At 36.1% G+C, this 27,758-nt stretch overlaps 2 protein-coding genes across 2 annotated transcripts in view; one reads left to right on the forward strand and one right to left on the reverse strand.

The window, feature by feature from the left end:
* The first annotated feature begins 1,054 nt into the window (after positions 1-1,054).
* CLN5 (CLN5 intracellular trafficking protein) lies at positions 1,055-14,892 on the forward strand. Its single transcript, XM_043991142.1, has 4 exons — positions 1,055-1,346; positions 5,522-5,687; positions 8,819-9,044; positions 11,576-14,892. The coding sequence occupies exons 1-4, from the start codon at positions 1,096-1,098 to the stop codon at positions 12,091-12,093; spliced, it is 1,161 nt and encodes a 386-aa protein (XP_043847077.1). The 5' UTR covers positions 1,055-1,095; the 3' UTR covers positions 12,094-14,892.
* A 45-nt stretch (positions 14,893-14,937) lies between these two features.
* The window catches only part of FBXL3 (F-box and leucine rich repeat protein 3), a 38,919-nt gene continuing 26,098 nt past the window's right edge, over positions 14,938-27,758 (reverse strand). The window contains 3 exon segments of the mRNA XM_043991141.1: positions 14,938-17,863; positions 17,865-18,097; positions 21,934-22,105. Coding sequence (XP_043847076.1) covers positions 17,453-17,863; positions 17,865-18,097; positions 21,934-22,105 — 816 coding nt within the window. The 3' untranslated portion in view covers positions 14,938-17,452.

Genomic DNA, 27,758 nt, shown 5'->3' on the forward strand with positions numbered 1-27,758 from the left:
AAGGATGGCCTTTTGTGGGGTTCCAGGCTATCTGTGGGCTGGTCTTTTGTACAAGAGCTGTTTACAAGGATAATGTCTATAATCTATTTCCAGCTGACAGTGATCATTAATTTGTGATATTCATTAGAAAGAAAGGAAGGAAGGAAGGAAGGAAGGAAGGAAGGAAGGAAGGAAGGAAGGAAGGAAGGAAGGAAGGAAGGAAGGAAGGAAGGAAGGAAGGAAGGAAGGAAGGAAGGAAGAAAGAAAGAAAGAAAGAAAGAAAGAAAGAAAGAAAGAAAGAAAGAAAGAAAGAAAGAAAGAAAGAAAGAGAGAGAGAGAGAAGGAAAGAAAGAAAGAAAGAAAGAGAGAGAGAGAGAAAGCCGGACAGCTCCTCAAAGGACCTTAAATTTAGAACTAATGGATCTTAGAAATCATTCAACCTGCTCATTTTACAGATAGGAAAACTGAGTCCCCAAGTGGGAAAATGACCTCATTAGCACTTGTTAGAATTAGAGCCATTTATCCCCTTTGATTGGGGGTTAGGAGAAAGCGTTGGGTGGCCACCTAAATAGTGGTGGAGGTCTCCAAAAGATAGACACCGCCATTCCTTTCTCCCCCAAACCGCTTGTATTTCACAACAATTCCTGAGCCTCTAGGACTTGAGGTGGTTGGTCTTGTGCAAAAAGTACTGGCTGTGGGGCAGCTAGGTGGCACAGTGGATAGAGCACCGGCCCGGGAGTCAGGAGGACCTGAGTTCAAATCCGACCTCAGACACTTAACACTTACTAGCTGTGTGACCCTGGGCAAGTCACTTAACTCCAATTGCCTCACTAAAAAACAACAACAACAACAACAACAAAAAAAACCAAGCACTGGCTGTGGAGTTGAGGAACTTGGAGCTCCTGGTTCCTCTAATTGGGTGATGGGAATCCCCCCCCCACTCGCCCACAGTTCAAGGAACGATTGGACATCTCCCTCCCGGCCCATCACGTGGGGAATGTAGGCAAGTCCTAGAGTGACAGCGGAGTGAGTGAGAGGGGAACCCGTGACACAAAAAACTTGTACTCCTAGAAGTTAGAAAAGCTCCAGACTGAGCACGCGCCAACTGCTCCACGCATGCTCCGTTGCTTTGGACGCCTAGGAAAATCCCCGTCCCAGAGGCCTCGGAAGCCCAGACTATTGGGGGCTGCTGGTGGTGGTAGCGGTAGTAGCGTGGGCATGGGGATCTGGACTTGGGGAGAAGAATGGGAGGGCGGCGGCCAGGCACGCTGGGCACTGGCGTTCCTTTGGCTGACGGTAGCTGCTGATTTGTCTTCGGCTTGGGGGAGCAGAGCTCCTGGGCGGCAGCAGTGGCCAGTTCCCTACAGGTGAGTGCGCGTGCGTCCAGAAGGAGGGGGTGTGAGGGGGGGGGGGGCTCAGCAGGTGAAGGGAAAGATCAATTGCGGCTGCGCGCGCACATCCTGGGTGGCCTGGACTGCAGGCTGGGGCAGTATTTAAAGCACTGAGGTTGGCGTCTGCACGCAGGTTTGATTGTCCGCTCTGCTCTTTCTTCGTTTTTAAAAGACCTGGTGCCCCAGGTCCCTTTCCTAGTTCCCCTGGCCCAGGGATGGGTTAGATGTGACGGGGGAGGGGTCTGTGGGGAAAGTAAGAAGGAAAAAAAAGGTCAGAAAAATGGAGATTTTATTTCCCTCGTTCCTCTTCCCCTCAGTGGTTACAAACAAACAAACAAAAAAACAGACACGTAATTGACAGTAATACCTGGGTTTTTGTGCTGGAAGCGTTCAAGAGGATCACAGGTTTTTCTCCTTTGAGAAGTTATGTGGCTACTTAGGGTGACGCTCAATCAAAATAGACAAACCACACTAAGAGTATGTCAGGATAATAATAGCTAGCCATTGTACGTACAGGATTGTGGTGGGGCTTAAACGTATATTAAGTACTTTCCAACCTTTAAAGCGGTATACAAACATGTCAGTTGTCACATGAGAAAAAAAATAGCTGATATGGTGATTACAAAAATTAGCTGCGTGTTTTCCCCTTTCTGGAATCTCTCTTCTTCCTGGCTTCCTCGACTTTGTATGTGGAATTATTATATATTGAGGAGGCAGCTAGGTGGATTAGTGAATAGAGCACCCACCGGGCCTGGAGTCAATTGCACAAAACAAAACAAAACAATACAAAACAAAAACATAGAGGGACATGAAGAGTCAGGACGACTGAACAACAACTCAGATATTACTGTTAATGAAACCCCAAGGCCAGGCCTTGTGTGTTCCAGAGAGGTAGTGTCAAACTCAGATAGAAGTGGGAGGGCACTAATGTGCATGTCAGGATCCCTGCCCTGCATATCTGTGTTTTAATTAAGTTGGATGCCCCTATAGGGTGTTGCATGCATGAATTCTTTAAGGGATCAAAGTTCATTGGCAAATAATAAATTTAGAGCTGGAAGGGACTTGATAGGTTACCTAGTCCAGTGGTGTCAAACTTAGAAATGGAATAGATGTAGAAAACCACAAAAAGCATAATTAACTGTTGCATTTTTATTAGTTTGTAAAACGTTTCCCAGTTAAATTTTAATCTGGTTCCTGCCACAAAACTAGATTTTTGTGGGCCTGTGAGTTTGAAACCTGTGATCTAATCCAACCCCTCCTCATTTTCAGATTTGATTTTTCACTTTTTTATATTGTTTCCATATGTTGTTAACTGGCATTAAGTGCCTAATAAGGTCAGGTATGTGTTCTAAATAAATATTGATGATTTATGGCATGTTAGTGCTGAAAGGTACTTCAGAGTTTTTTTTTTTAGTTCAGGCCTTTCATTCAGTGGATTAGAAAAGAGACTGTTGTAGGTCTCTTACTCGTGTACCTAAATACAAAGCAGTTGGAATGTGTGTATGTGTGTATGTATATGTCTCGCAGCATACATATACCTATGTCCTTAAATAAGGAGACAGGAATCCCCTTAGAGAGGGACAGCAGGAAAGTGGACTTTCTAAGGAAGCAAACTGAATAAATTAGGGGAAGTAGCAGTGGAGTGAATGCTATGTCCAAGATACCAGGTCTCTCCCAGGAGGTAAAATAGGTTTTATAAATATATATCACAAGACTTATCTTAGCAGCTTGGTGTAGAGTTGACCAGAATATGTATTTTTTTTTTTAAACCTAATGTCAATTAAGGATACTAAGGTCACTATATTTGTTCTTTAGAGGCAGCATAAAAAATATATTAAGACCTGACCTGGCAGCAGGAAAATCAGCCTCTGACACATCCTTCCTTTATGACCCTATGCAAGTCACTACCCCAGGCAAGCTTCAGAGTAGGTGTCATGCTTTGGTAATGGGAGGTGCTTAATGGAGCTCCCTAAATCTAAAAAATCACAGGTCCAGTTCATTATTTGTACTTGGTCTTACTTTCTGGGATCAATCATTCAGCAGGCATTTATTAAGTCCTAGGCACTGTGCTGAGCACTGGGGATATAAATAAAGGCAAAAATATAGTCTCTGTCCTCTAGAAGCTTACATTCTAATAGTACAGAGTAAATTTTTTGTTGTTTCTATATACTTTACTCACAAAAACCTTCTGAGGTTAGTAGTAGAGACAGGGATTGAAATATGTGTCTCTTCACTTGAGGAAACTTTATTAATCATTGCAGTTCAGAACTTTCTCTTCAACCTAAAGTCCTTTCTTCAATTCTTTTTTAAAATTTAAATATTTTCTTTCCACCTTCCTCTCCTCCCCCACCCTCCACTGGGAAAAGACAACCCTTGTAACACAAATATTTGCATAATCAAGCAATATATATTCCATCAATGGTCATATCCAAAAAAATGTGTATCTCATTTTGCACCCTGAGTTCATCATCTCTGTCACGAGTTAGGAAGTTTGCTTCATCATCAGTCTTCTGGAATTGTAGTTGGTCATTCCTTGCAACCCATAGTCTTAAAGAGTTGACTAGAGCATTACTCAACTAGTGGTACATAGATGAAAGAAGTATTATTGTCCATGTTTTACATACAAAGAAAGATCAACTGCCCATGGTCACAGCTATTATAAACTAGCTGATGGGATTCAAACCCTCATCTTCTGGCTCCCACATCCAGCATCCCATGGAGAGTGGATGGAGGAACACCTGGCTTTGAATTCCTCCTCTGACACTATCTGTGTGACCAAGTCAAGAATCATTTAAGTGCTTACCATGTGCCAGGCACCGTTAAGTATTTGGTAAATTACTAGGCAAATCACTTAACTTCTAAGCTTGAGTTTTCTTTCATCTGTAAAATGGAGACAATACCAGTAGAATCTCCCTCACTAGATTGCTGTGAAGCTGAGAGAGAATCCACGTAAAGTTATTTATAAATGTGAAAGCCCTCTATCAATGTCAGTTATGTCATCTTTAGTGTTAGGGTTTGTGGGGTAGTTTATAGCGTGTTGGACTTTTAGTAACAAAGACCTAGGTTCGTGTGTAGCCCTGGCTATTTAGTAACTGTGCCATTATGGGCAAGCCACTTAACCTATCAGACTTTAAATAGCTTGCCATCTGCCTAGTTTCAGGAGCTTCCTCCTACAAAATCATTTTTGAAGTATCAGTTAGCAGTCCTTTAACTGTAAAGATCCATAAAAACCATGTTCAGACCATCTCAAAAAGTTGTAAGGAAAGTATTTTGTAAAGCTGAAAAGTGCTATGTAGATGTTTTTATCATTACTTAAACAACAAACATCTAGTTCATTACCATGCTATATAAATAAAGAAGGCTTCTCTTTAAACATGGGGTAGAATGGAGAAATAATGATGGTTGTATTTATTGGCTCTTATATAAAAAGTATATTCACTATAACCATGAAGGTCAAATTTCTCTCAAGTTATGTTGAACAAAGCAAGCAATGGTGTTGGAATAACTAGGTCTTAATTTAGCTTATTATATCTATTATTATAGCTATAATGACTTATTATATAGTTATAATAATTATATCCTATTTAGCTACACAAATTTGTTTGGCATAATTTTTTTGTTTAAATCCTAGTAGGATGACATTATTGAAGAATGTACATATTTCCCCCTCATTTCCCTTAAGGAAATCAGATAAAACTCAGAGTGACCTGAGAGTGATGGGAAATAAGAACTTTTCTAAAATATATAGGAGAAAGTATGAATTTTATCAAGATATTTTTGTCATTTTGGTACTATAACAGTTATGCTCATTGTTTACATTTTCTTAGCACCTTACAATTACAAAAAAAGCCTTAAATGTGTTACCCTATTTGTCCCTTATAACAACTCTGAGGAAGATAGTATAAATGACCGTTTTACAGTTAAGGAAATTGAGACTTAGAATAATTAAATGAGCTGGCCATGGTCCCATAGCTAGAAGTGTGACTTGAACCCCAGATTACTTAACTTATATAGGCCTCAATTTCCTCATATATAAAGGGAGAAGGTTGGACTGTTTACGTAAAATGAGCATTAAATGAAATTGGGATTCTTACATGTATAAGGCCGCACTAATTCCTTTCCAAGTTGATAATTTTCTTTTCTTTATGAAGGCGTTTTGAATTCCGTCCTACACCAGATCCTTATTGTCAAGCTCAATATACTTTCTGCCCAACTGGTTCTCCTATCCCTGTTATGAAGGATGATGACATCCTAGAAGTCTTTCGATTACAAGCCCCAGTATGGGAATTTAAATATGGTGATCTTCTGGGACATTTGGTAAGAATGGACCTTTCTTTTTTCATGGCTCTTGATTTGGGGGTAAACAAATTCTGTTGTGTGTGTGTGTGTGTTCACACACCTCTGTGTATGTACATTTATATACATGTCCACCTAATTTCTTATTTACATACACATGAATGTATATTGTCTTTATAGTGATTCCATTTAAAACAGTTACACTAAGAAGTAAAAAGTTGTGAATGAAAATATTATCAAATTGATGGTTTTGATGGCACCAAACACTATAACTTTTAGCCTCTTTTGAAAAACATGCTAACATATTCTAGTTAAACTCAATTATTAACCAATTTATTTTGAATAATGTAACAGGAGCATTGATACTATCATCAACAAAATAGACTGTACTAGTTCCAAGATATTTAAGCTTTGGCTTAATACTCTAACAGTGTGTACATTAGATGTCATTCTAAGTACTCTGGGTTTTGTATATTTATGGTACTTAAATGTCTTTGAAGTATTTTTCTTTGAAGTATGTTGAAGTATAGGGCATTTTAAGCAATTTTCTATTAGTCCAGCAAGTAGGGTACTTTCCTACTGGGAGCTGGAAGTAGGATGTCAAGGCAAGAAACAGCATCACAGATAGAATTTTATTTTGCAATGTATTCTTTCATCTTGTCTAATCCTTCCTATTTCCTTCCTGTGTGGTAAGATTGGGGGAGGGGGAAGTAGGGAGAGGGATGAAAAGGAGTTCTAGATTGCTCATAGTAGTATGAAGTTGAATAGTATTTGGTGGCAGCTTCTGAGATTTTAGCGATGATTGTTTTATTTATAGGCTGTCTTATTATATAAGAAGTATATTCACTACAGGCTTAAAGGTCAAATTTCCCTGCAGTTCTGGTTCTGATGTTATATAAGTGAGCAAAGTAAATTGAGTTAGCATCATTTTTTTTTAAATCGTACTAAAATTTGACTTTGGTCAAAAACAAGACCAAAATTTTCCCAGTCTTTACACAGCACCGACTAATGAGGATATTTTTTTCCTTAAGCTTCTAGTGGAAAGGGGAGTTATTTTTCTAGGTCAGTCATTTGAGTCAAGGAATTGATGTATTGTTGACTGGCTCTACCTCCCACTTCTGGGCTTGATCTATCCACCAACCAACCAGCATTAAATGGTACTAGGTCCTAGGTACAAATATAAAGAATAAAATGATCTACTTTTGAGAAACTTCCATTCTTTCTCTTTAAAATCTATGCTACTAAAAAAACAAACAAACAAAAAACCCTGAAAGGGACAGCTAGGTGGCACAGTGGATAAAGCACCAGCCCTGGATTCAGGAGGACCTGAGTTCCAATATGGCCTCAGACACTTGACACTTACTAGCTGTGTGACCCTGGGCAAGTCACTTAACCTTCATTGCCCCATAAAAAAAATTAATAATAAATAAATAAATGAAATAAAATAAAATCTATGCTACTGCATCAGAGAACTTAGTGTAAGGAATCTTTTTGGACTATCCACAGTATTCAAGCCCCAACAAAAAATAATAATTGAAATATTTGAAGGACATTATAGAGACCTTAATGTTCCCCAGTATTCCCTTTAAAACTATCTTATATGAATCACATAAACCAAGGTTATAACTATCCTGATGTAATTATCAGTAGTGAAAATAATTGTAAAACCAAAACTTCTGTAATTTTTCTACTTTCCTGTAATCACATAAAGTAGGTGTACAGCACTTCTTATTTCTCACATCTCTCAGCCTGAACACACCATTCTCTAAGTTGAAAGAGAAGCGTGGCATCACCCCTCCCCACTAAAGAGAAGTACTCAGCACCAAGAGCCCTTTCCAGGAACAGTATCATGTTCAGAGGGTAGGTTTAAGCCAGGGAACAAAGAGCCACAGCTTGAGGAGGGAGAATGAAAATGTGCAGAAGTGAAACTTTAAGATCGCTCATGTCCCAAGTGCCTTGGTCAGTCTCATATATTAAGAGCCTACCATGTGTAATGGGTTTTTCTAGGTATTGTAAAAGTTTTTCAAGGAACTTACATTCTACTAGGGAGTGACAGATCATGTACACTAAGAAGTCAGTGAGTACAGTATAATTTGTGGGGAGGAAGAAAGGGGAGAGAGAGGGGGGAAATGTGTAAGTAATATTTGAGGAAGAAGTCTATCCCAGGCACAGAGGATAGCCCATAAAAGGTGTTGAGATAAAAGATGCAATGAATAATTCAGGCAGCAGTTTTCATCTTGGCTGAAATGTAGACTATGTGAAAGGTAATACTATGAAATTTCTAAAAAGATGGATTGGAGACAGGTTTTCAATGCCTGGCTGAGGAGTTTGATTTATCAGAGATTTTTTAGCAAGGGAATAATATGCTCAGACACAAACCAGGGGAAAATTATTTGAGCAGCTCTCTGGAGAATGCACTAAAGAGTGTAGAGGCTAGGGACACAAACCAGAGGAAAATTATTTGAGCAGCTCTCTGGAGAATGCATTAAAGAGTGGAGAGGCTAGAAGGACAGAGGCCAATCTGAAGGTTTTTTCAGTAGGCAAGGCCTGGGCTGGCCTTTTCAGTAGTGATGCCAAAGGGGATGAATGTGAAAGGTGATATGTAGGTACAACTGACAAGGTTTAGATGCTGATTAGATATAGGCAGTGAGGAAACAAAAATTATAGGGCTGCAACCAAAAGGGTGAAGATACCCCCAACAGAAATAGGGAAATGTAAAGGAGAGATTGTTTAATGGAGAAAAATAATAAGTTGCATGTTAGACATTTAAGACATGTTAAGTTCAGGATGTAAGCACATCAAAGGAAGGGATGTTATGGTTTTATCTTTTATATTCTTGTCCACTTACATATAGAACAGGGATCCTAATAAATGATTACTATTGAATTTGAGATTTTGATGACACATTTAGGTGGAGATACGTAGCAAACAGGTAGCTAAAGATACAGGAAAGGAGTTCAGAAGAAAGATTAAGATTCGACTTAGATTTGGGAGTCACCTTCTGTAGAGACAGATATTTGAATATGTGGGGAGCTGAGATCACCAGCAGATTATTAAAGAGCCCAGAACAAAGCTTTGAAGGACACCCAAGTTTAGAACATAGGTGATAGATTCTTATTTTGCAACTTTTTATATCTGACATTTTTACACAGAATATTATGCATGATGCTATTGGATTCAGAAATACTATGACTGGCAAGAACTACACCATGGAATGGTATGAGCTTTTCCAACTCGGAAACTGTACATTTCCCCATCTCCGACCTGAAAAGAATGCACCATTCTGGTGTAATCAGGGAGCCGCCTGTTTTTTTGAAGGTATTGATGATAATCACTGGAAAGAAAATGGAACCTTGGTTCTGATAGCAAACATATCAGGTAGGTTTTGAAAACTTGATAGCATTTGGATGACAGTATAAATATACAGATATTAAAACCAGCTCTCATTAAAATAGTTCATTATTTTTCTTAATAGTTTTCAAAGTCATCTGTAAAATATGTGCCTAGAATCACTAACTTTTAAACCAAAAATAATATTCATGTAGTGTATTGCCTATTACCACTGGAAATTAATGGAAAATTATGGCTCAGGATACCCATTGTACAATGTAGTGCAAATGAGTGTTTCTAGTATTGTTTGAATCTCTGGAATGCTTATATGTCCTAGAGGTGGTATTAAGAATTAAACAAATGGGGGCAGCTCGGTGGCTCAGTGCATAGAGCACCGGCCCTGGAGACAGGAGGACCTGAGTTCAAATCCGGTCTCAGACACTTAATACTTACCAGCTGAGTGACCCTGGGCAAGTCACTTAACCCCAATTGCCTCACTAAAAAAAACCAAAAAACAAAACAAACGAACAAACAAAAACGAATTAAACAAATGGCTTGGAAAAAAATTGATCAGAGCCTTTGTAACTGAGCAAAGCTTCCTGTTAAAGCTTTTTTTAAATGATAAAACAGGTTTTATTAACAAAGCAGCATTCTTAAAGAGTCAGTTCCTTTCTGAGATTTTTAGTTCTAAGTGCCCTTCAATTTCATATCTGTAAAGCATTACTAGGAAGTAATGGTAGTAGAGTTATTTTGATCACTGTTTGATATTAAATGTTGTAAGATTAAGCTGTCTGTTTTACAAAAGAGAACTATACTAGAAAGCAGAAAACCTTAGCTTTAATTGCCTCTCAACAGCTAACTAGTCATGACATTGGGCTCATTCCTTACTTGTGAGTTCTTTGAAGTAGAAGTGGGTAGTGAGCACATTTATATTGTATATACTATGTATATGATAGTGTATAGTGATATCTGTAACATGTAGAGGTGCTTGTAATGTATGTAGGAAACATATTAATGTATATAAATAACATTTCTAGAGGCCTTATTGTTTACCTTCCCTTTCCTGTCCCTGGAGCTAAAGGCAAGGAGAATACAAATTGCAAAGACTCTGATTTGGATTCCCAGAACTTGGGTTTTAATCTTGGCTACAATACTTGAATAGCTTCACTTCTCTGGGCCTGTTTCTTCTATAAAATGAATAGGTTAGATTAAGTACCCTCAAGTGCCTTTTCCAACTCCATTTTAAAATATGTATAATACAGTATTAAGACCTGAAGGTTAGAGGCTATCCCAGATGATTACAAGCCCAGGTTCCACAATGCTGAATGTTAATTTTACATTCTTTTCAAAGTAGGGAGAGCAAAATCCCAAACTGAAAATCATGGCACCCAAGTGCCAGGAACTTTATGTAGTCATACAATCCATCCTTCTGCTTTCAGACTGTACTACCTGACCATGCTAGGCTTATAAAATATGCCTTAAAATGTCCAGGATCATAAAAAAGGTATATAGTAAGAGAACCAAATGGAATTAGCTACTGAATATAATGTGTTCTCATAATTAATGATGTCCTTGAGTAAAACAAACACAGTGTGGGTTAAGAACTCCAGTAGAAATTAGAACCTGTAAGTTTTTGGTTTGGCAAGATTAAATTAATTAGGAATTGATGCTAGTAAATATCCAATGCTGTTAAAGGTAATTAAAAACAAAAAGGTAGAGATTTGAATCAAACCATTTTTATAAATCTAACTATACATATAGAATTGGTTAAATCTCTCCCTCCTTCCCAGTCTCTCATTCCTGATAACCTTTCCTGACGCTACTTTTTCCTGCCTTCTACCTTGCCTCTTTTATATCATCTCCCATTCCCTTTGCCAATTTTTTTCTTTCTTTCTGATTGGTGCTGTTTAATGATAACATTCTGAAAGAAGTGCTTCAGTTTTTGTGAACTTTAGCCCTGATAAATGACATCACTACTGAAGTTCATTTTCCTCATCTATAAAAAGAGGTTGGGTTAGATGATTTGTAAGTGCCCTTCTAGCTCTAAATTCTAAGTGTAATGAATTAAGAAGGCAGTGACTTAATGGATTAGGTGCTTGGCAACATGAAGTATTGCTACAGGCAAGTCAGCTAAGTTCTCTGAGTCTGCCTCTTCATTTGTAAAATGGGATTTTATAGCAGTAGTGTTAGGCTGAGAATTTTATGGAAAGTGCTATATAGATGTCAATTGTTATATTCTTTTACCTGTCTTTCTTAAAGGTAATTTGACATATTGCTTACTTTGAAATAGGTGTGAACATATATGATGGGATGAGTTTGAATCCCTGCTATGAAATCCAAACATTTTCATTTATTTGTGCCTACTGATATGTTTATTTATATATAATCTTAATAATTGGATAGATATTATCTTTTACTTTTTCTGCCTATTTTACTTTGTCACTTATATATCATTTTCCATTCCCTTTGCCAGTTTTTTTTCTTTCTGATTGGTGCTGTTTAATGATAACATTCATTATATATGTAATGTGTTTGTATCTAAGATTTAATTATAAATCTTTTTTTTTTTAAAAAAATAGGAAAAATATTCAACCAAATGGCAAACTGGGTGAAAAAGGATAATGAAACAGGTATTTATTATGAGACATGGACTGTCCAAGCCAGTCCAGAAAAAGAGTCAACAACATGGTTTGAATCTTATGACTGTTCCAAATTTGTGTTAAGAACATATCAGAAGTTGGCTGAACTTGGCACCAAGTTTAAGAAGATAGAAACCAACTATACTAGAATATTTCTCTACAGTGGAGAACCTACATATGTGGGAAATGAAACCTCAATTTTTGGACCTGCCGGAAACAAAACTCTTGCCACAGCTATAAAGAGATTTTATTACCCATTTAGACCCCATATGTCAACTAAAGAATTTTTGTTAAGTCTTGTGAAAATTTTTGATACAGTACTTATCCACAGGCAGTTTTATTTGTTTTATAATTTTGAATATTGGTTTTTACCTATGAAGGCCCCCTTTTTAAAGATAAAATATGAAGAAATTCCTTTACCAAACAAAATACCAGTTTCTAAAACATTGGGACTTTGAGGAAGGAAATGTCAATATATCTTCTTGGGTATTTAGGGAATGATTTGTTCCCATTATGGATGATCCAGGCCTATCCTCTTTTCATAAGTTTTTAAGGGGCAAGGAGGTGAAAGTCAAATCAACAAATCATTTTGTCTGTTAACATCTCTTGGGAGCTGGGTGGGGGAGAGGTTAATACAGCATTGTATTGGCAAAAGTGAATTATCTGGATTTCAGGGCTGTTTTAACATGGAAGAAGAATGACATTATGTAGGGCTAATGGTAAACAAACTATATTATGGTGCCTTGTAAATAGTAGGTGCTTAATAAACATTTGGGTTGAATTATAACTACAGTGCAAAGGTTATATCTGTTTTGTTCTGCATACCATTCAAGACCTTTAAGTATTATTCTGTGTTGTAATCCTTTTAGAGGACCTTTGGATCCAGGTGTCCTGAATGAGTTTTTTATTGGAGTTTCTAAGACTTTTTTCCCTCTTAAACATGACAGATGGGAAAATTTTTTCCTTTCAGTGACAAAGTGCTTGTTTTTTTCTCACCACAAGACTTTGAGCTTCAGAATTTCCTGGAGTTTGCAATATCATATTTTGAACTGAGTTTATAGTGCTTCATGGTTTATCATTAAACATCGGAATACCCAGGGGAACAGTTAATCCTTAAGTATTTTACTAGTTTTATATTCTCCCTCACTACGTAGCAGTGTTATGTGGTATAAGTAACAATGTTTGTATTCATATGTTATGTTTTTCTAAGCATTGTATTCCTCAGAAATACAGCCAAGTCTTCACTTGACATCTTTTCATGTCACTAATTCACTGGTGCCAAAAATTACATTTTTACCATCCTTTATCTTGCTCATTAATCAGTTTTAGCCATAGCCACTTTTTGAAAAAGCATCCTTGTTAAAAGGATAGCTGTATTGTAAAGATATCCCACTAGGGGGCAAGTATAAAGCTTATATATGTTTTTGTTTTATTCTGTTTTTTTTACCAAATAATACATTTGAAGAATGGTGAAACAAAAAGCAGGAAACTGCTAGGTCCAAGTAAAGACATCTGTATTAATTATAACTTAACAATATTAAACCCATTGAAAAACTAGAACATCTTTAGATGTAATTGTAATGTTGCCAAAATAAGGATATTATGTATCATGCTGTACATACTTTGTGTAATGTACAAAGTTGCTAGGAGAAAATAGTTGTGTTTTTTTATCAATTCACACAGTGAAGTTTGTGTAGTATCATATGTGCAAATTGACAATGGAAAGCTTATTCATATAAATAAATATTAGTTAATTTTATTTAAAATTAAATTGCAGTAGACATAAGAAATAATATGGGGAATGCTAGGTGATGCAGTGGATAAAGCACCAGCCCTGGATTCAGGAGGACCTGAGTTCAAATGTGGCCTCAGACACTTGACACTTACTAGCTGTGTGACCCTGGGCAAGTCACTTAACCCTCATTGCCCTGCCAAAAAGAAATAGTATGAAGAGAGGTCACACTGAAGAAATACTTTGAAGTAGTAGCCAGAAAATAATGTAGCTCTATCAGTCACTTGCCCCTTAACATTGGGAATACTATTGTATTTAATATTCTGTAGTATATTGCTTATTAAATGTGAGATACTGTTATGAAGATTGAAGCTATCATTTTAAAATTATTTTTTAAATTTAAATTTTATATATTTTTAAAGTATGTATAATCTTTAGGGAAACCGTTTTGTAAAATAATGTTATTTCATGATGATACTTCTGTATCATCAATTCTGTTCTTAGGTTTGGTGAGTGTATTAAGGAGCTTTTGCTTAGCACTAGTTCTGATAAGTTGGTACAATTAAAACAAAAATAAGAATGCTATAACTTAATAGTTCTTGTATTTGTTTCTTCTAAAGAAAGAAAAAATGCAGCTTTAAAGGCCTTAACAAAGCTTGTTACTCTATTGTGCTACTACAGTGAAATCTTAATCTTCAGGGAATGGGCCTTTAAGTAAAGTCAGCTGCGGGGTTGTTTGGTTGATTTATAACAAGTCCTGCTTTAGTGGTAGTGTGTACCATGTATTTCAGTGGTAACATTTCTGGTAAGTTACATAACTGTGGGACAAAAAGATGTCTACACAGATTGAGCACGTGCAAAATAGGTGAAACCTGATTTGATAAGTTCAACTGCTTCTCTCTTCTTCCAGGCTGGGACCAAGTGAATGTCTTTTTCTCTTGCTTCTTTAAACAGAAAAGGATAATATTTATTATGCTTGATTGATGCAATGTATTCCATTCAAGGTGACTAAATCAAGCAATTATCTTGTAAACTTTTTTTTCTAACTGTGAAATTATGAGCCATATTAAATTAATTTTAGGTACCAGCAAGTGGAATATATTTTGCAAGAAAAAAAAAAGCCCCTTGTAATTATTATACTTATAAGGATAGTTGTAAAGGTACACCTACAGTTTTTTAGATGAGAGGACAGGAGATAAAGGGTTATTTTGAAATCTGAACAGACTTTTTCTTCTGGTGTGGCATCCCACTCTCAACCCTCGATAGAAAAGTTCAAAAGCCACTGCATTAGGGATCTCAAGTCCTGTATCCAAATCTTTTTCTACCTGTATTAGTATAACATTGGATAAGCCATAACTTCTATGTGCTTCAGTTTCTTCATATGTAAAATAATGTCTTGCCTGTTAACAAGTTACCAAAACACAAAATAAAACCCCAAACACATAGCTGCCTTTGTTATAAAAGGCCTTTTCTCAGAAAATTAAGATTTTACTATAGTAGCAAAATAAGGGCATTACATTTTTTTATTAAGGCCTTTAAAAGCTGCAATGAAGATAAATAAAAGCATTGGTGAGTGAGAAAGGTTAATGTTTTATTGATAGAAATTTGAGGAATGATTTTAAATAATGCTTTAAACATAAAAGTTCTTGTCACAGGTCAAATTAACTATTCTCTAGTTCCTCTAAAAACCTCCAAATAGAAAGTAAATACAGATTCATGGAACTTTTTAAATTATGATCATGTATAATAGAAGACTTTACAACTGGAGGTGAGACTAGCAAGCTTGAATTGTTTTAAAATTATGGACTTGGAAGAAGATGAGAAAGGCGCTTAGAGGTTGAATGCAGCACTAATCTTTAACACTGTCATTTTCATACCTCAGTGGGTATCAGTCATTGTCAATAAATAAAGTTTTTTCAAAAATAAGGAATTATTCTTTAACAAAATTTTATATTCTTATTAAAGTGAGCAAACATCAAATAAAATTCTTCCAAACCAAAATGTTATTAAAACTGAGTCTAACTTTGGTTTTAAAGTCAGAAAATAATTTTTAAATGTTTGTATAGCCATTTGATTATGGTAATACGCCAGAATTAAAATCTATCTTTATTTTCAAATAGACAAAAGTATTGAGCATATAAAGTATAAGTAAAAATTAATCTTAAATGTTATGCATATTTTATAAACTGAAATTATTTCAAGCATTATACAAATCAGCTTTTACAAAATGTAAACTTCCAAATAAAGCTTTGGTTATTAGAATTTATGCTTTGTCAAATCCATTTACTAAAGATGTTCAACGGAGATCTATGATTCCAAGTACTTAACACTCATTTCTGTTAAAAGTCAAGCTTATGAAGTCGTGTTTGTGTGCATGTGAGTACAAAATAACCACGACAGTTTACTTGTTATTAATTTTTAAATTTGGGCTATTATATTATTTCTGCTTTTTTACATATGGCTGAAGATTGTTCTCATAATTTCACAATTATTTAGAAGATTATAAAACTGCGCTATTCAATTTGCAATCCTATTTTGAAATAGATAAAATCTGTAAACAGTTAGCACCCACAACTGCTAACTGAGATAAACTGTTTCTGAAACACTAATGATGTAGTTTTACTTTCAAGCATCAATTTATACTATCAGGAATAAATTACTTTTTAAAAAATGGATGGTTAGTGCCCTTCCAATTTCTCCCAAAGAGGGAAATATTTAGCATTAGTCCCCAGAACCAAAGTTGAGAAAGACGAAGAAATTCAGGTGTTTGAAGATAAAACTTAATATTTTTTTCAGACTATACAATATACCATTACCTCTTTATAGGTGGAAGCAACTTAAAATGACAACTTTAAAGTGACAAAAAATTCATTTAGAAAATACTTATTTAAACTAATGTGCCTACTAATTACGAGAACCTACTGAAACCTTTTCTATTAAAATTGTTCTATTCAATAGTCACTCAAAAAATATAATTATAAGTTTAAATATGCCTCTTAAATTTATTATAGCTCACCCTAAAAATATACATTTGGAGCTCCATGTATGATTAATAAAAACCAAAATATCTTACACAATTTAGCTGTACAATTCCTAAAAGAAAAATAAGCCACCATTGACTCACTACAATCTGATAATCTTTCATACAATTTATAGACATTTTAGTTTACTTTTAATTATAATTCTGATTTGGCTTTTTAAATAGTTTGCCATTATGAATTTCAGTTACATTACAACCTCAAAACTAGTTTAAACAATATACAAACACCAAAGAAAATTGGTTAAACATTCCTTACTTCACATATAAATGCCTCAAGTGCAATTTACAGAATAACATTACAGGACAGACTTTATAAGGTTAGTAGATTACAAAGCAATTTTCAAAATGTAAATCAAATGCTTTTCCTTATACTCCTTGTGCATTTGCCCTGTGGTAGTTTGATCTTGGCTCTAACTTATGTTTTTATACAACAGCCACTTTGTTAAATCTAGCATTTACTTAATAAGTGTATACATATTTCCCCCCAAGAAACATGTACAGTAAGAAAAAATGGGGCTGTGTAAAAACTGAAAATTTGGCCAATCTTCATGAGCAAAACATACCCACACCCATCTCCCATAAACTTTATCTTCCTGAGCTATATTTGACACCTTATAACAGGTGTATGAAGATCCTAAGAATTATCAAATTTACATTTTAAAAAACTGCATAGAGAACATTTTTTTAAATCTATTACTACTTCTTGAATTTCATCTGTAGTGAACAAGTTTTTCAGACTTAACATGCTTAAACTTTACAACTGTTGATTATTCTCATATTTGACCCACTACTGATTTTTCTACCGATATCTGATTGCTACTGGGCTAAAGTAACAGATTTTTCTGACCAAGCCTGGCCCATGGGTCTTCCACATTACAATCAATATTTAAGTCTTGTTTATTAGTCACTAACTGCAAATATCAAATTTCTTTGCCACAAGGTCATACAATCATATTAAAACTATGCTAAATAAGCTTTTTTTTTTTAACAATATGGTATGCTCAAATTTAAGGTGCTATTAAAATTGCCTTTTGGCATAAGGTCTTTACCAAGTGGGCATCATGTCTGGAAACCAAACTCTACCAAGATGCTTTGATACTTCCCAATGAATCTGCTCCAAACTATACTTCTGGTCAGGAATTAGTACTTCTTCCATAATGGATAGTTGAGACAGGCGGCCACCACACAACTTCACAAACTCAACAAAGGCACTGCAAGAGACTTCACATTCACCTAGTCCAATAGCTGACAAATTTTTGCAACGTTCTGCAATGCGAATTAATTCCTCATCCAGTGGTCGTAATCCGTTAGCACACACTACTAGTTCAACTAAACGAGGGCATGTCATTCCAACTCGGCCAAGCACATCTTTACTTACTGATCTGCCAAAGTAAAGATGGGTGGCAGGAATTTCATAACGAAAGAATGGGTCAAATTCTTCTTCGTACAAAAAAAAAATACATCACTAGATTTACTTTAGGTGAATGTCTGACAAAAGCATCCCAGCTGCTCTTCTGAATTGTATGGAAGTGTGTCTGTCCTGGATTTTCACTGACTACATCAATACGCAAGTGTTCTAATCTGACATGTTTCTCAGAAGACAAAGCAAGAAGCAGCTCATCGCTTAAGAGGTGGTAGTTCAAGGCCAGTTCACGTAAGCCATGACATTGGTCAGCCACACAAAGGATACCTAGGAAAAGAAAACAAATTCAGCCAATCTACAAGTCAAACTGTACTTTTTATAATGATTTAATTACAACTTCAAAAATTACAACACAGATCTACAATACTTTAACGCAGTTTTAATGGGATACAGCATCACTCAACTTGGAAGACAAAAGACCTGGGTTCAAATCCCAGGTTCAATTTTCTGACTTTGGCCAACCAAGGCTTTAATTTCTGTTACTTTCAGTTTTCTAATGTGTAAATTGAGGCTAACAATATTTGCACTACCTACTTCAGGGTAGCTGCCTTGAACAAATGAGACAATATATATGGTATAAATCTTAAAGTTCTATTTGTATCTCTCATGGCAAAAAGACAAAAAGAAAGGTTCTATATACACTAAATTATAGCAGCTTTTTGTGGTAGCAAAGAATTAGAAACAAGTAGGTATCCATGAATTGGACCATGGCTAAACAAACTGTGGCACATTAATATAATAGAATAGTACTGTGTTGTAAGAAATGACAAACATAATGAAGAGAAGCATGGAAAAATGAATGTAAAGTAATGCAAAGTAAGGAGAGCCAGGAAAACAATATGCAACGTACATGGAAAGGACTACCATAAAACAACTGGAAAAAATGTTGTGAAATTATGAAGTGCAACCTTTGTTCACTAATGATGGGAAATGCTTTCCACGTCCAGAAAAAGAACTGTGGAATCTGAATGCAGATTGAACCATACTATTTTTACTTTGTTTTTTCTTTCTGGAGGTTTTCCCCTTTTGTTCTGATTCTTCTTTCACAACATAACTAGGAAATATGCTTAATGTGATTGTACAAAAATATAACCTACATCAGATTGCTTGCTGTCTTGGGGAGGGGAAGGGAGAAAAATTTGGAACTCAAAATCTTATAAAAATGAATGTTGAGGGGGCAGCTAGGTGGCACAGTGGATAAAGCACCAGCCCTGGATTCAGGAAGACCTGAGTTCAAATCCAGCCTCAGATACTTAACACTTACTAGTTGTGTGACCCTGGGCAAGTCACTTAACCCCCATTGCCCCACAAAAGAAAGAAAGAACAAACAAAAAATGAATGTTGAAAACTATCCTTACATGTAACTGGATAAAGATAAAATACTATTAAATTAAAAAAAAAAAACCTTGGCTTCCAAATATAAGAAATATAAGAAGACACCTCCTTCTACTTCTTTGTACAGCTGGGAGTCCACAGGATATAAAACAATACTTAAGATTTTTTTTTTTTAAGCTGATCAGTTTTGCTAAATTCTTTTCCTGTTTTAAAATAAACCATTATAAGGGAAGACCATGGGAAAGGGAGAAAGCTAGGGGGAAATTCAGGCAATGTAAAAACAAATTTATCAATAAAATCTATTTTTTAAAAGTGTTATTTACAAACTGATTATCAGTAATAGGAAATGTCAACAAAGTCTAAATATCTTACTAATAAATTTTTAGTAATAGCTTTGAAAGCTGATTATTCAGTTAAACTACCTGTATGCTTAATTTTTACTTATAAGCTAGTCAAATCATAACCTTATTTTAAAGACTAAATTCTAAGAAAATAGTTTTTAAACTTTATTCTTCATTGGAAATACATACAATATTTAAATTCTAATTTAAACACTTAAAATGATGAGAAATATAGTAATATATACTCCTTATAATACAGCTAAGTAACTAGGTGGTACAATGAATAGGGTGTCAACCCTGAAGTCAGAAAGACCTGAGTTCAAATCCAGCCTCAAACTATGTGAACCTGCTCAAGTCAATTAACCTTGTTTGCCTCAGTTTCTGCATCTGTAACATGAGCTGGAGAGGGGGCAGCTAGGTGGCTCAGTGCATAAAGCACTGGTCCTGGATTCAGGAGGACCTGAGTTCAAATCTGATCTCAGACACTTGACACTAGCTGTGTGGACCTGGGCAAGTCACTTAACCCCAACTGCCCCACCAAAAAAAAAAAAAAAAAGAGCTGGAGAAAGAAACCACTCAAGTATCTGTGCCAACAAAACCCCAAATAGTGGGATCATAAAGAATCGATCATGCCTGAAAATAATAAAGCTATGGACAGTGATTTCATGTATTTTATTGGTGGGTAGAAATCAGAAAAAAAAAAAAAAACATGTTATGTGTAAGATAAGAAGGGAGCTCTCAATGGTTTGACACCAAATTTCCTTAAGTATAAACATTTTTCAAGGCTTGCTGACAGATTCTTTGGGGTTTTTAAACTACAGTCAATTAATTGGTACTAAAATCTGCATTGGTGATGATGAAATTACAATTTGAAAGGCCAATTTTATGGGACCAATAGGGTAAAATAAATGGGAGTTTTACTATTGCTGTTAGAAACACAAATGTGCTGCCTAATTGTAAAGATGTAATAATTCTGAATAATGGGTTCAGAGTATAGTTTTATGAGATTGTGCTATAATTTATTTGTAAAATGGAATCTGATTCTTTTTTTCTTTTCAGTACCTTTAGACAGGGGAAGAAGATAATAGGAAACTAAGTGTTAACTGCATCTTAAGTCTAAATTTGGAGATTGAAGAGTATTCTCTCCCCCCAAAGATATAATATTAAAAATGTAGATGAAATAAATACAGGTATGAGTTAGAACCATCTTTAGCATCAAAATCAAAATGAAAACCACCTGTGTGTCTTCATGAATTTTCTTATTTGGGAAAACTACAAAGGGTGGACCATTTGGACATGGAGTGTGGAAGGAAGGTTGGTCCAGAGTTTCCTTTAGTTGCTGACTCAGTTTTATTTTCTCACTCCCTTGGAAGTACAGGAACTTAGGCAAAAGGTTAACTTTCATACTCTCTTCTATCAGTCCCCCTAGCATAGTGCTACACTGGACCTAATCAGAAGAATGACTGAAAAAGAATATTACTACTTATCTGGTTTCTTAAAGATGTTCCCCTTTAAACTGTGGGCCAACAGCTAAAATGAGACCCTACTCCACCCCAAGGGACTTGGGAAATATCCTATATCAAACAAGCAGACATAAATATTGCAGCTTTATATTCAAAATATGATTTTTGGTTAAGTGGATTTTCCTATTTTGACTTTAAAAAACCACCAAAAACTATTGTCTATATCCTTTATTATGAACACAACACTGAAGATGGTCTCACTAGCATAGTGTGGAATACTGGTTGTTACAGCCTTGTGTAAGATGCTACAGATATGGGAAAGTAGGCATCTAAGTTGATAGTAAGTAACATTTTCTCAATCACTTTTTTTTCAGTAATGGACCTGTGATTTTCACCGACAGAAGCAACTTTTGATTAATAGACTCCCTCTCTCAATTCAGAGAGGCACCTGCTCTGCAATTTTAGTCTGAGAGAGCTACTTGGGGCACTGATAGGTTAAGAGATTTACACAGGGTCACACACTGCCAGGATATGTCAGAAGTGGAACTTGAGATCTTTCTGACTCCGAGGACAGCTCTCTATCCATGATAGCATGCTGACACTCTAGCAGTGTAAAATAGCACTTAAAAATTTAATTCAATTACAACACCTAGATCACAGAAATAGGCCTCCTATAATGTGTTCAATTCTAGGCATCACAGAGAAGAGATATTGACATATTCGCAAAAAAACAAGGGAAATATGTTAAGAAGCCATCTCATAAGGAATGGCTAAAGGAATTTGTAATACTTAATCTAAAAAAGATTAAAGAGAGAGAATAGTAGCCTTTAAATATGTGAAAGACTCATGAACAAGAGCAAGTTTACCTGCTATGCCCCAAAAGGTACAGTTTTGTAATTTGTTGGTTTAATATACCACACAACTTTTAATCAAACTATAATGAGGAAAATATAATACAACATACCTGCTGGAGAGACATGAGGACAACTGCTCATTTTTAACAATTTGAGTGTATCACTGTTGTTAGCCACTAGTACCTTGAGGGATGGATCATCTACAGGTGTATCATCAATCTTAAGTGACGACAGTGATTTGGAGTTTACAAACACAACAGTCAGTGCAGAGATAAAATGAGACTGAGGAAAAAAAATAGATCATCATTTAACTTTTTTAAAAAGTAAAGTTTCTATATAATACAATAGCAAACAAGTCACTCCAAAACTTATACTAAATTTGATACTTCAAGGTAATTGTTGCCATTTAGGAGGGAGGGAGTTGGTGGCTGGTGTTAGGTAATATGAAATAAAAGGACGCTATTCATATTTTCTGTTTTTTGCTTCCAAATAGTGAAGATGATTAAGCGGTACTTGTTGGGAGGGAAAAGACTCAAACTGAAGGTCCCTCAAAGTCACTGTAGTCACTAGCAGAAGGGAGAAATCCTTTCTAGGAACTAATGATGATAGTAGTACTTTAATAAATCACAGTACTCTATTTTGTAACCAATGTAATGCAAAGCTTAATGTATTAAGAGTAGGCTATAGCCTTTTTAAGTCATACCTCAACACTAAAAAAGAGACCATCATCTAATTCCTTACTGATTAAAAGTATTCAAAATATATGTAGTAGACAAAGCCAATAAACTCAGAAGCTAGCAGAAACTAACTGAAAGTGCTGGAATTTGCAACTGATGTAAAATTTTATTCTAAAAATTAAAGTTTTATTAAGTAAGCAGGATAAAATTAATTCCTAAATTGTTTCCTAACAACTATATCTATCTAAAAAAGTGGAAAGAAGAGAACCTCAGCAGAAACTGAGTTCTGTATCAATGAATATCCAAACAATCACTTAAGAGATATTACAGAGGTAGCTGTTCAGGAACAGGTTAGACTAGATGATGAGGTCACTTCAAGTTCTGAGATTAAAATTTTAAATATATTTTGTCCATAAAGATAGTGACTAACTTCTAATGTTTATAGACAGGCACACAAGCATTTGCTGGACACAGAAATAAACCTGGATTACCTACTATGGACAAACTGACTGGGTAGGGAGCCAGGAAGTAGACTGTGATCAAAGAAAACATATGGACCCAAAAGATTCCATGACAAAGAGTAAAATTCAGAAGATAGAAGCCAGAGGAAAGGGAAAGAGATTGACATATGTCCTTACATACCTCCTCCTTTAATTACTTATGTTCCCACTCAGAATCTCTCAAATCAGAAGGTACCTCCACTATCTAGTCCAAATCAGATTTCATAAAGAATTCCTTTCTATAATATGCCCAGAAAGCTGGTATCTGGCTTTCCTTGAAGACAGCTAATATGGAAAGAAGCCTACTTTCTGAGGTGATCCATTCCACTTGTTTCCCTTGCTCTCTTAGATTTTTCTCATGAGCCATAGTCCATTCATTTCCCACAACTTTTTTTTTTAATAGGCAATGGGGGTTAAGTGACTTGCTCAGGGTCACACAGCTAGTAAGTGTCAAGTGTCTGAAGCCGGATTTGAACTCAGGTACTCCTGAATCCAGGGCCCGTGCTTTAACCACTGCACCATCTAGCTGCCCCCCCACCCCAACTTTTTACCTACTGTTCACCTAGTTCTGCTTTCTGGAGCCAAACAATACAAGCCTAATATCTCTTCTACATGACAGCTTTCCAAATAGTTAAAGACAGTTCTTGTTATCCCCATCAGCCTCCAGGTTCAACATCCTCAGTTCCTCCAACGAATCCTGGTCAACTCCTCTATCAATTCTCCAAATCTAAATGTCCTTTAAATATGGTAGTCAGAATTAAATACTCCAGTTACAGTCTGACTAGGCTAGCAAAGCACACAGTCGGGCTATCACTTCCCTAGTTAGAGACACCATGCCTCACTATGCAGTTTAAGATTATATCAGATTTTTTTTTGGCTGTGCCATAATACTGCTGATTCCCATAAAGCCCCCGTCTTGTTCTTGAGAAGCTGACTTTTTTTAACCTAACTGTGAGACCACATTTAGCCCTATCATATTTCATCAGCTAGTTTTGGTCTAATTCAGTCTAGCAGTTCTCCACACGGAGATCCAAGAAGTCAAAACTATTTGCATAATAATATCAAAACCTTTTAATTTCTAGTCTATTAATATTATTTTTGGATCCTGATTGTAATTAAATGTTAACCTATGAATTTTTATGTCATCTACAAATTTTCTAATAATAAATTCATTTGTCCTTCTCCAGGTCAATGACAAAAAATGTTATTAAACAGCAGTTGACAACCACAGATCCCTAGGGCATTCCACTAGAGATGTTTGAAGTTAACATCAAATCATTAATGACTACTTTTTGGGTCCCAGCATTCAACCAGTTTATAATCCCTCTATCATCTAGCCCTTATCTTGTCCACAATAACATGAGAGACTGTCAAATGCTTTTCTGAAATCTAGGTTTTATCTACAACCTTCTAATGTTCTAATGTCCTATAAGTCTACTAACCAAATAAAAAAAGGAAATCATTTGAAGAAAACTCCTCAGACATTTCTCAACAGGCTGCACTTATTTTGTTGGTTTTTTACTTCTCTGGACGCACTCACTCTGGACTTCTTAGGCTTCTTCACCATGCCTACAGTAAAATTCATCACTGGGAAATCTTATCATCTTGCAAGTTCCAATCAGTCTTGTTATTCACACCTCACCAATACCCTCTGCCCCTCTGTTTGGAGAACAGAGCCATAAAGATCTCCATTTAAGGAGGAAAACAACTGATTTTCCACAGGAAATGCACAGGATCTCATTTTCCACCTAGCTACAATTCTTTTGTACTTCTTGACTTCTCTGGTACTCATTGAACTTTGTCTTCTCCACCATGCCCCTGTGCTTGATACTTTCCTCTCCCTCTGTTTTTCAGCTTTCCTTTGTTTTCTTCCTCCATTACAGAGTAAGTTCCTTTAAGACAGGGGCTGGCACATAGTAGGCACTTAACAAATGCTTACTGACTTTGACTGAAAAGAACTTAGTCTAGCTCTTTGTGTTTGCCACTGTCTTTTCTAGAGGTTGACTAACCATCGCTTTGATAACACACTTTAATTTTTCTACTCACTGGCTTACAATATGCATATTTATCTCTTCCCTTTTTAAAAAAAAACTATATAATTTTTCCTCTATGGACTAATGGGGCAAGTTTTTTTGAGTAAACAGTTATCACTGAAGGAGCCTTGTAATGTTCTAGGGGTTTGATGTGATCAATTTAAAAATACAATTATTATCTACAACTAGAACCTCACCACTCACACGGAGGTCACTTTCCCATGTGGACAGACACTATGATATTCTCTTTGTTTGTTTGTTTGTTTGTTTTGTGAGGCAACGAGGGTTAAGTGACTTGCCCAGGATCACACAGCTAGTAAGTGTCAAGTGTCTGAGGCCAGATTTGAACTCAGGTCCTCGTGAATCCAGGGCCAGTGCTTTATCCACCGTGCCACCTAGCTGCCCTGTGATATTCTCTTAATAGTGGCAATCAGGGGGGCAGCTAGGTGGCACGGTGGATAAAGCACTGGCCCTGGATTCAGGAGGACCTGAGTTCAAATCTGGCCTCAGATACTTGACACTAGCTGTGTGACCCTAGGCAAATCACTTAACCCTCATTGCCCCGCCAAAAAAAAAAAAAAATAGTGGCAATCACCTTTGGTGAATATACATCTTCATGTTTTATGCTGGACTTGCTATGAAAAGATTGGTTCAACAGTCATTTCTGGTTTCATCTATTAAAATGGATGGTATTGAGCTTAACATATACAGAGATAGATACTCCTTTACTGATGACAAGAAACTTTAGAGCTACATTATGTTCTACCAAGTCAAATGTCTTTTTGTAATTAAAAATAATGTACTGCAAGCTGAGTAAGAAGTGTGATGTGGCAATCAAAAAAAGCTAATGTGATTTTATGCTGCAGTAAGAAAAGCACAGCTTCCATAGGGAAATAAATCATAGTCCCACCATACCCTACTCTCATCAGAACTCATTTGCTAAGTTCTCAGTACTGTATTTTAATAAGAATACTGATAAGGTGGAGAATGTCCAGAGGAGGGAAACCAGAATGGTGAAGGACCTTGAGGCCAGCTGATATGAAGATGAGTTGAAGGAACTGTGACCATTTATACTGGAAAAGAGATACTCTGAGAAACATGATTGGATTATCATGTTCTTCATCTTTCAATATTTGAAGAGCAGCTATATAGAAGTTTTAAAACTTATTCTGCTTAGTCCTAAAGGGCAGAACTACTAAGTCAAGTTAACAAGCATTTTTTGGATGCTTACCATGTGCCAGATACTATGCTAAAATACAAGCAAAAAGAAAAGACAGTTCTTGCTCTCTACAAGCTTACATTTCAGTGGAGAAGACTATGAAGACTATAAAAGGAAGCTAAAAAAGGGGAGGGAGGAGGGCACCCAGTGTGAAAGCTCGCAGGAGTTCAGAGGAGTGCAGTCTAATGGAAAATGAAGAGATGAGTGGCCTGAGTACTCTCCTAAAATGGCTCTGGAAGGGGCCAAGGCCTGGGCATAGAGGGTAATTCTGAGGTGTGAGTTCCATGATTGAAGTGATCTTCCAAGATGAAGATATTTCTGGAGCATGATGTATAAATCTAGTAGAGTACAGCTTGGTAGATACTTATTTCTGTTTGTTTATTTTTGGTTTTGGGGTTTGGGGTTTTTTTGCAGGGCAATGAGGGTTAAGTGACTTGCCTAGGGTTACACAGGTAGTAAGTGTCAAGTCTCTGAGGCTGGATTTGAACTCAGGCCCTCCTGAATCCAAGGCCAGTGCTTTATCCACTGCACCACCTAGCTGCCCCTTTGGTAGATACTTATTAAAAATATGTGAGTAATCCTTGAAGTCTACTGTCCATGCACAGGCTATAGACTCATTAGAGTTAAAAGCAGAATTTATAATAAACAAGAAAAAATAGTATTGAGAAAACAAATGAAAGCAGTAAGTGAACATCACAGAGGCAAATTTAGCCCTGATGTCAGAAAAATCTCCATTTTGAATTGTCATCATGGCATGAGGGAGACCCTTTCTTCTTGCAGCTTATGGCAGCAATGCATAAGTTCTTGCAGATTCAACCAGGCCAGAAAGGCTTTAGATAGCTTCAGGAAAAAAGATCCAAGGAAGAAACTAGCTAATCATCAAGAGGAATATCACCAGGAATCTGCAACCTACTGATGAAAATTTTTTAGTCAAAGCAACCCATAAAATAGAGAAAAAAAATTTTTTAAATGGCCCTCAGTTTGAGGCTCTTTTCTGCTTCTATATGGATGACAGAAGGATAGTCGGAAAAGGGGCACAGTGTCCTAAGAATCATACACAACAAAACCTTAATTTGACTGTTGGTACTTTAAAGTGTGATATTCTTGTTCACTGACCAATGTGTAAACATTTTGCTTGAGGAGCTGAATTACATAAATCATTGTATTCTTGTGATAAATGAAAACTGAAGGAAGAAGAAGTTCCAAGGATGACACACAGGTATTTGCAAGATACCTTGCAAAGGCAAACAAGAGAATTCAAGTTGGTTGTACTGTATGCTCAAAAGTTAAATGTCATGGGCCATTTGATCTTCATAGATAACACTAATTCTAAATATTTGCAAAAGAAAAAAAGAACCACCATTAATATAACTGCAACTTATGTAAAAATGATCAGTTGCTTAGAGTGGAAGAATAAAGAGAAATTCAATGGAAAAACTTGCTAAGATTCTGCAAATCAAATCAATATATACTCTGATACTTGGTGACTTAAATGCTAAAGTGGGA

This window comes from Dromiciops gliroides, chromosome 3, assembly GCF_019393635.1.
Source record: "Dromiciops gliroides isolate mDroGli1 chromosome 3, mDroGli1.pri, whole genome shotgun sequence".
Classification (NCBI taxonomy): Eukaryota; Metazoa; Chordata; class Mammalia; order Microbiotheria; family Microbiotheriidae; genus Dromiciops; species Dromiciops gliroides.

What these genes read in the sequence shown, in the direction of transcription:
- CLN5 (XM_043991142.1), top strand. Translation starts at nt 1,096, where the DNA reads ATGCTCCGTTGCTTTGGACGCCTAGGAAAATCCCCGTCCCAGAGGCCT. An exon ending in CAGTGGCCAGTTCCCTACAG is followed by an intron (nt 1,347 to 5,521) that starts GTGAGTGCGCGT and finishes TTCTTTATGAAG; the next exon opens with GCGTTTTGAATTCCGTCCTA. An exon ending in GTGATCTTCTGGGACATTTG is followed by an intron (nt 5,688 to 8,818) that starts GTAAGAATGGAC and finishes ATTTTTACACAG; the next exon opens with AATATTATGCATGATGCTAT.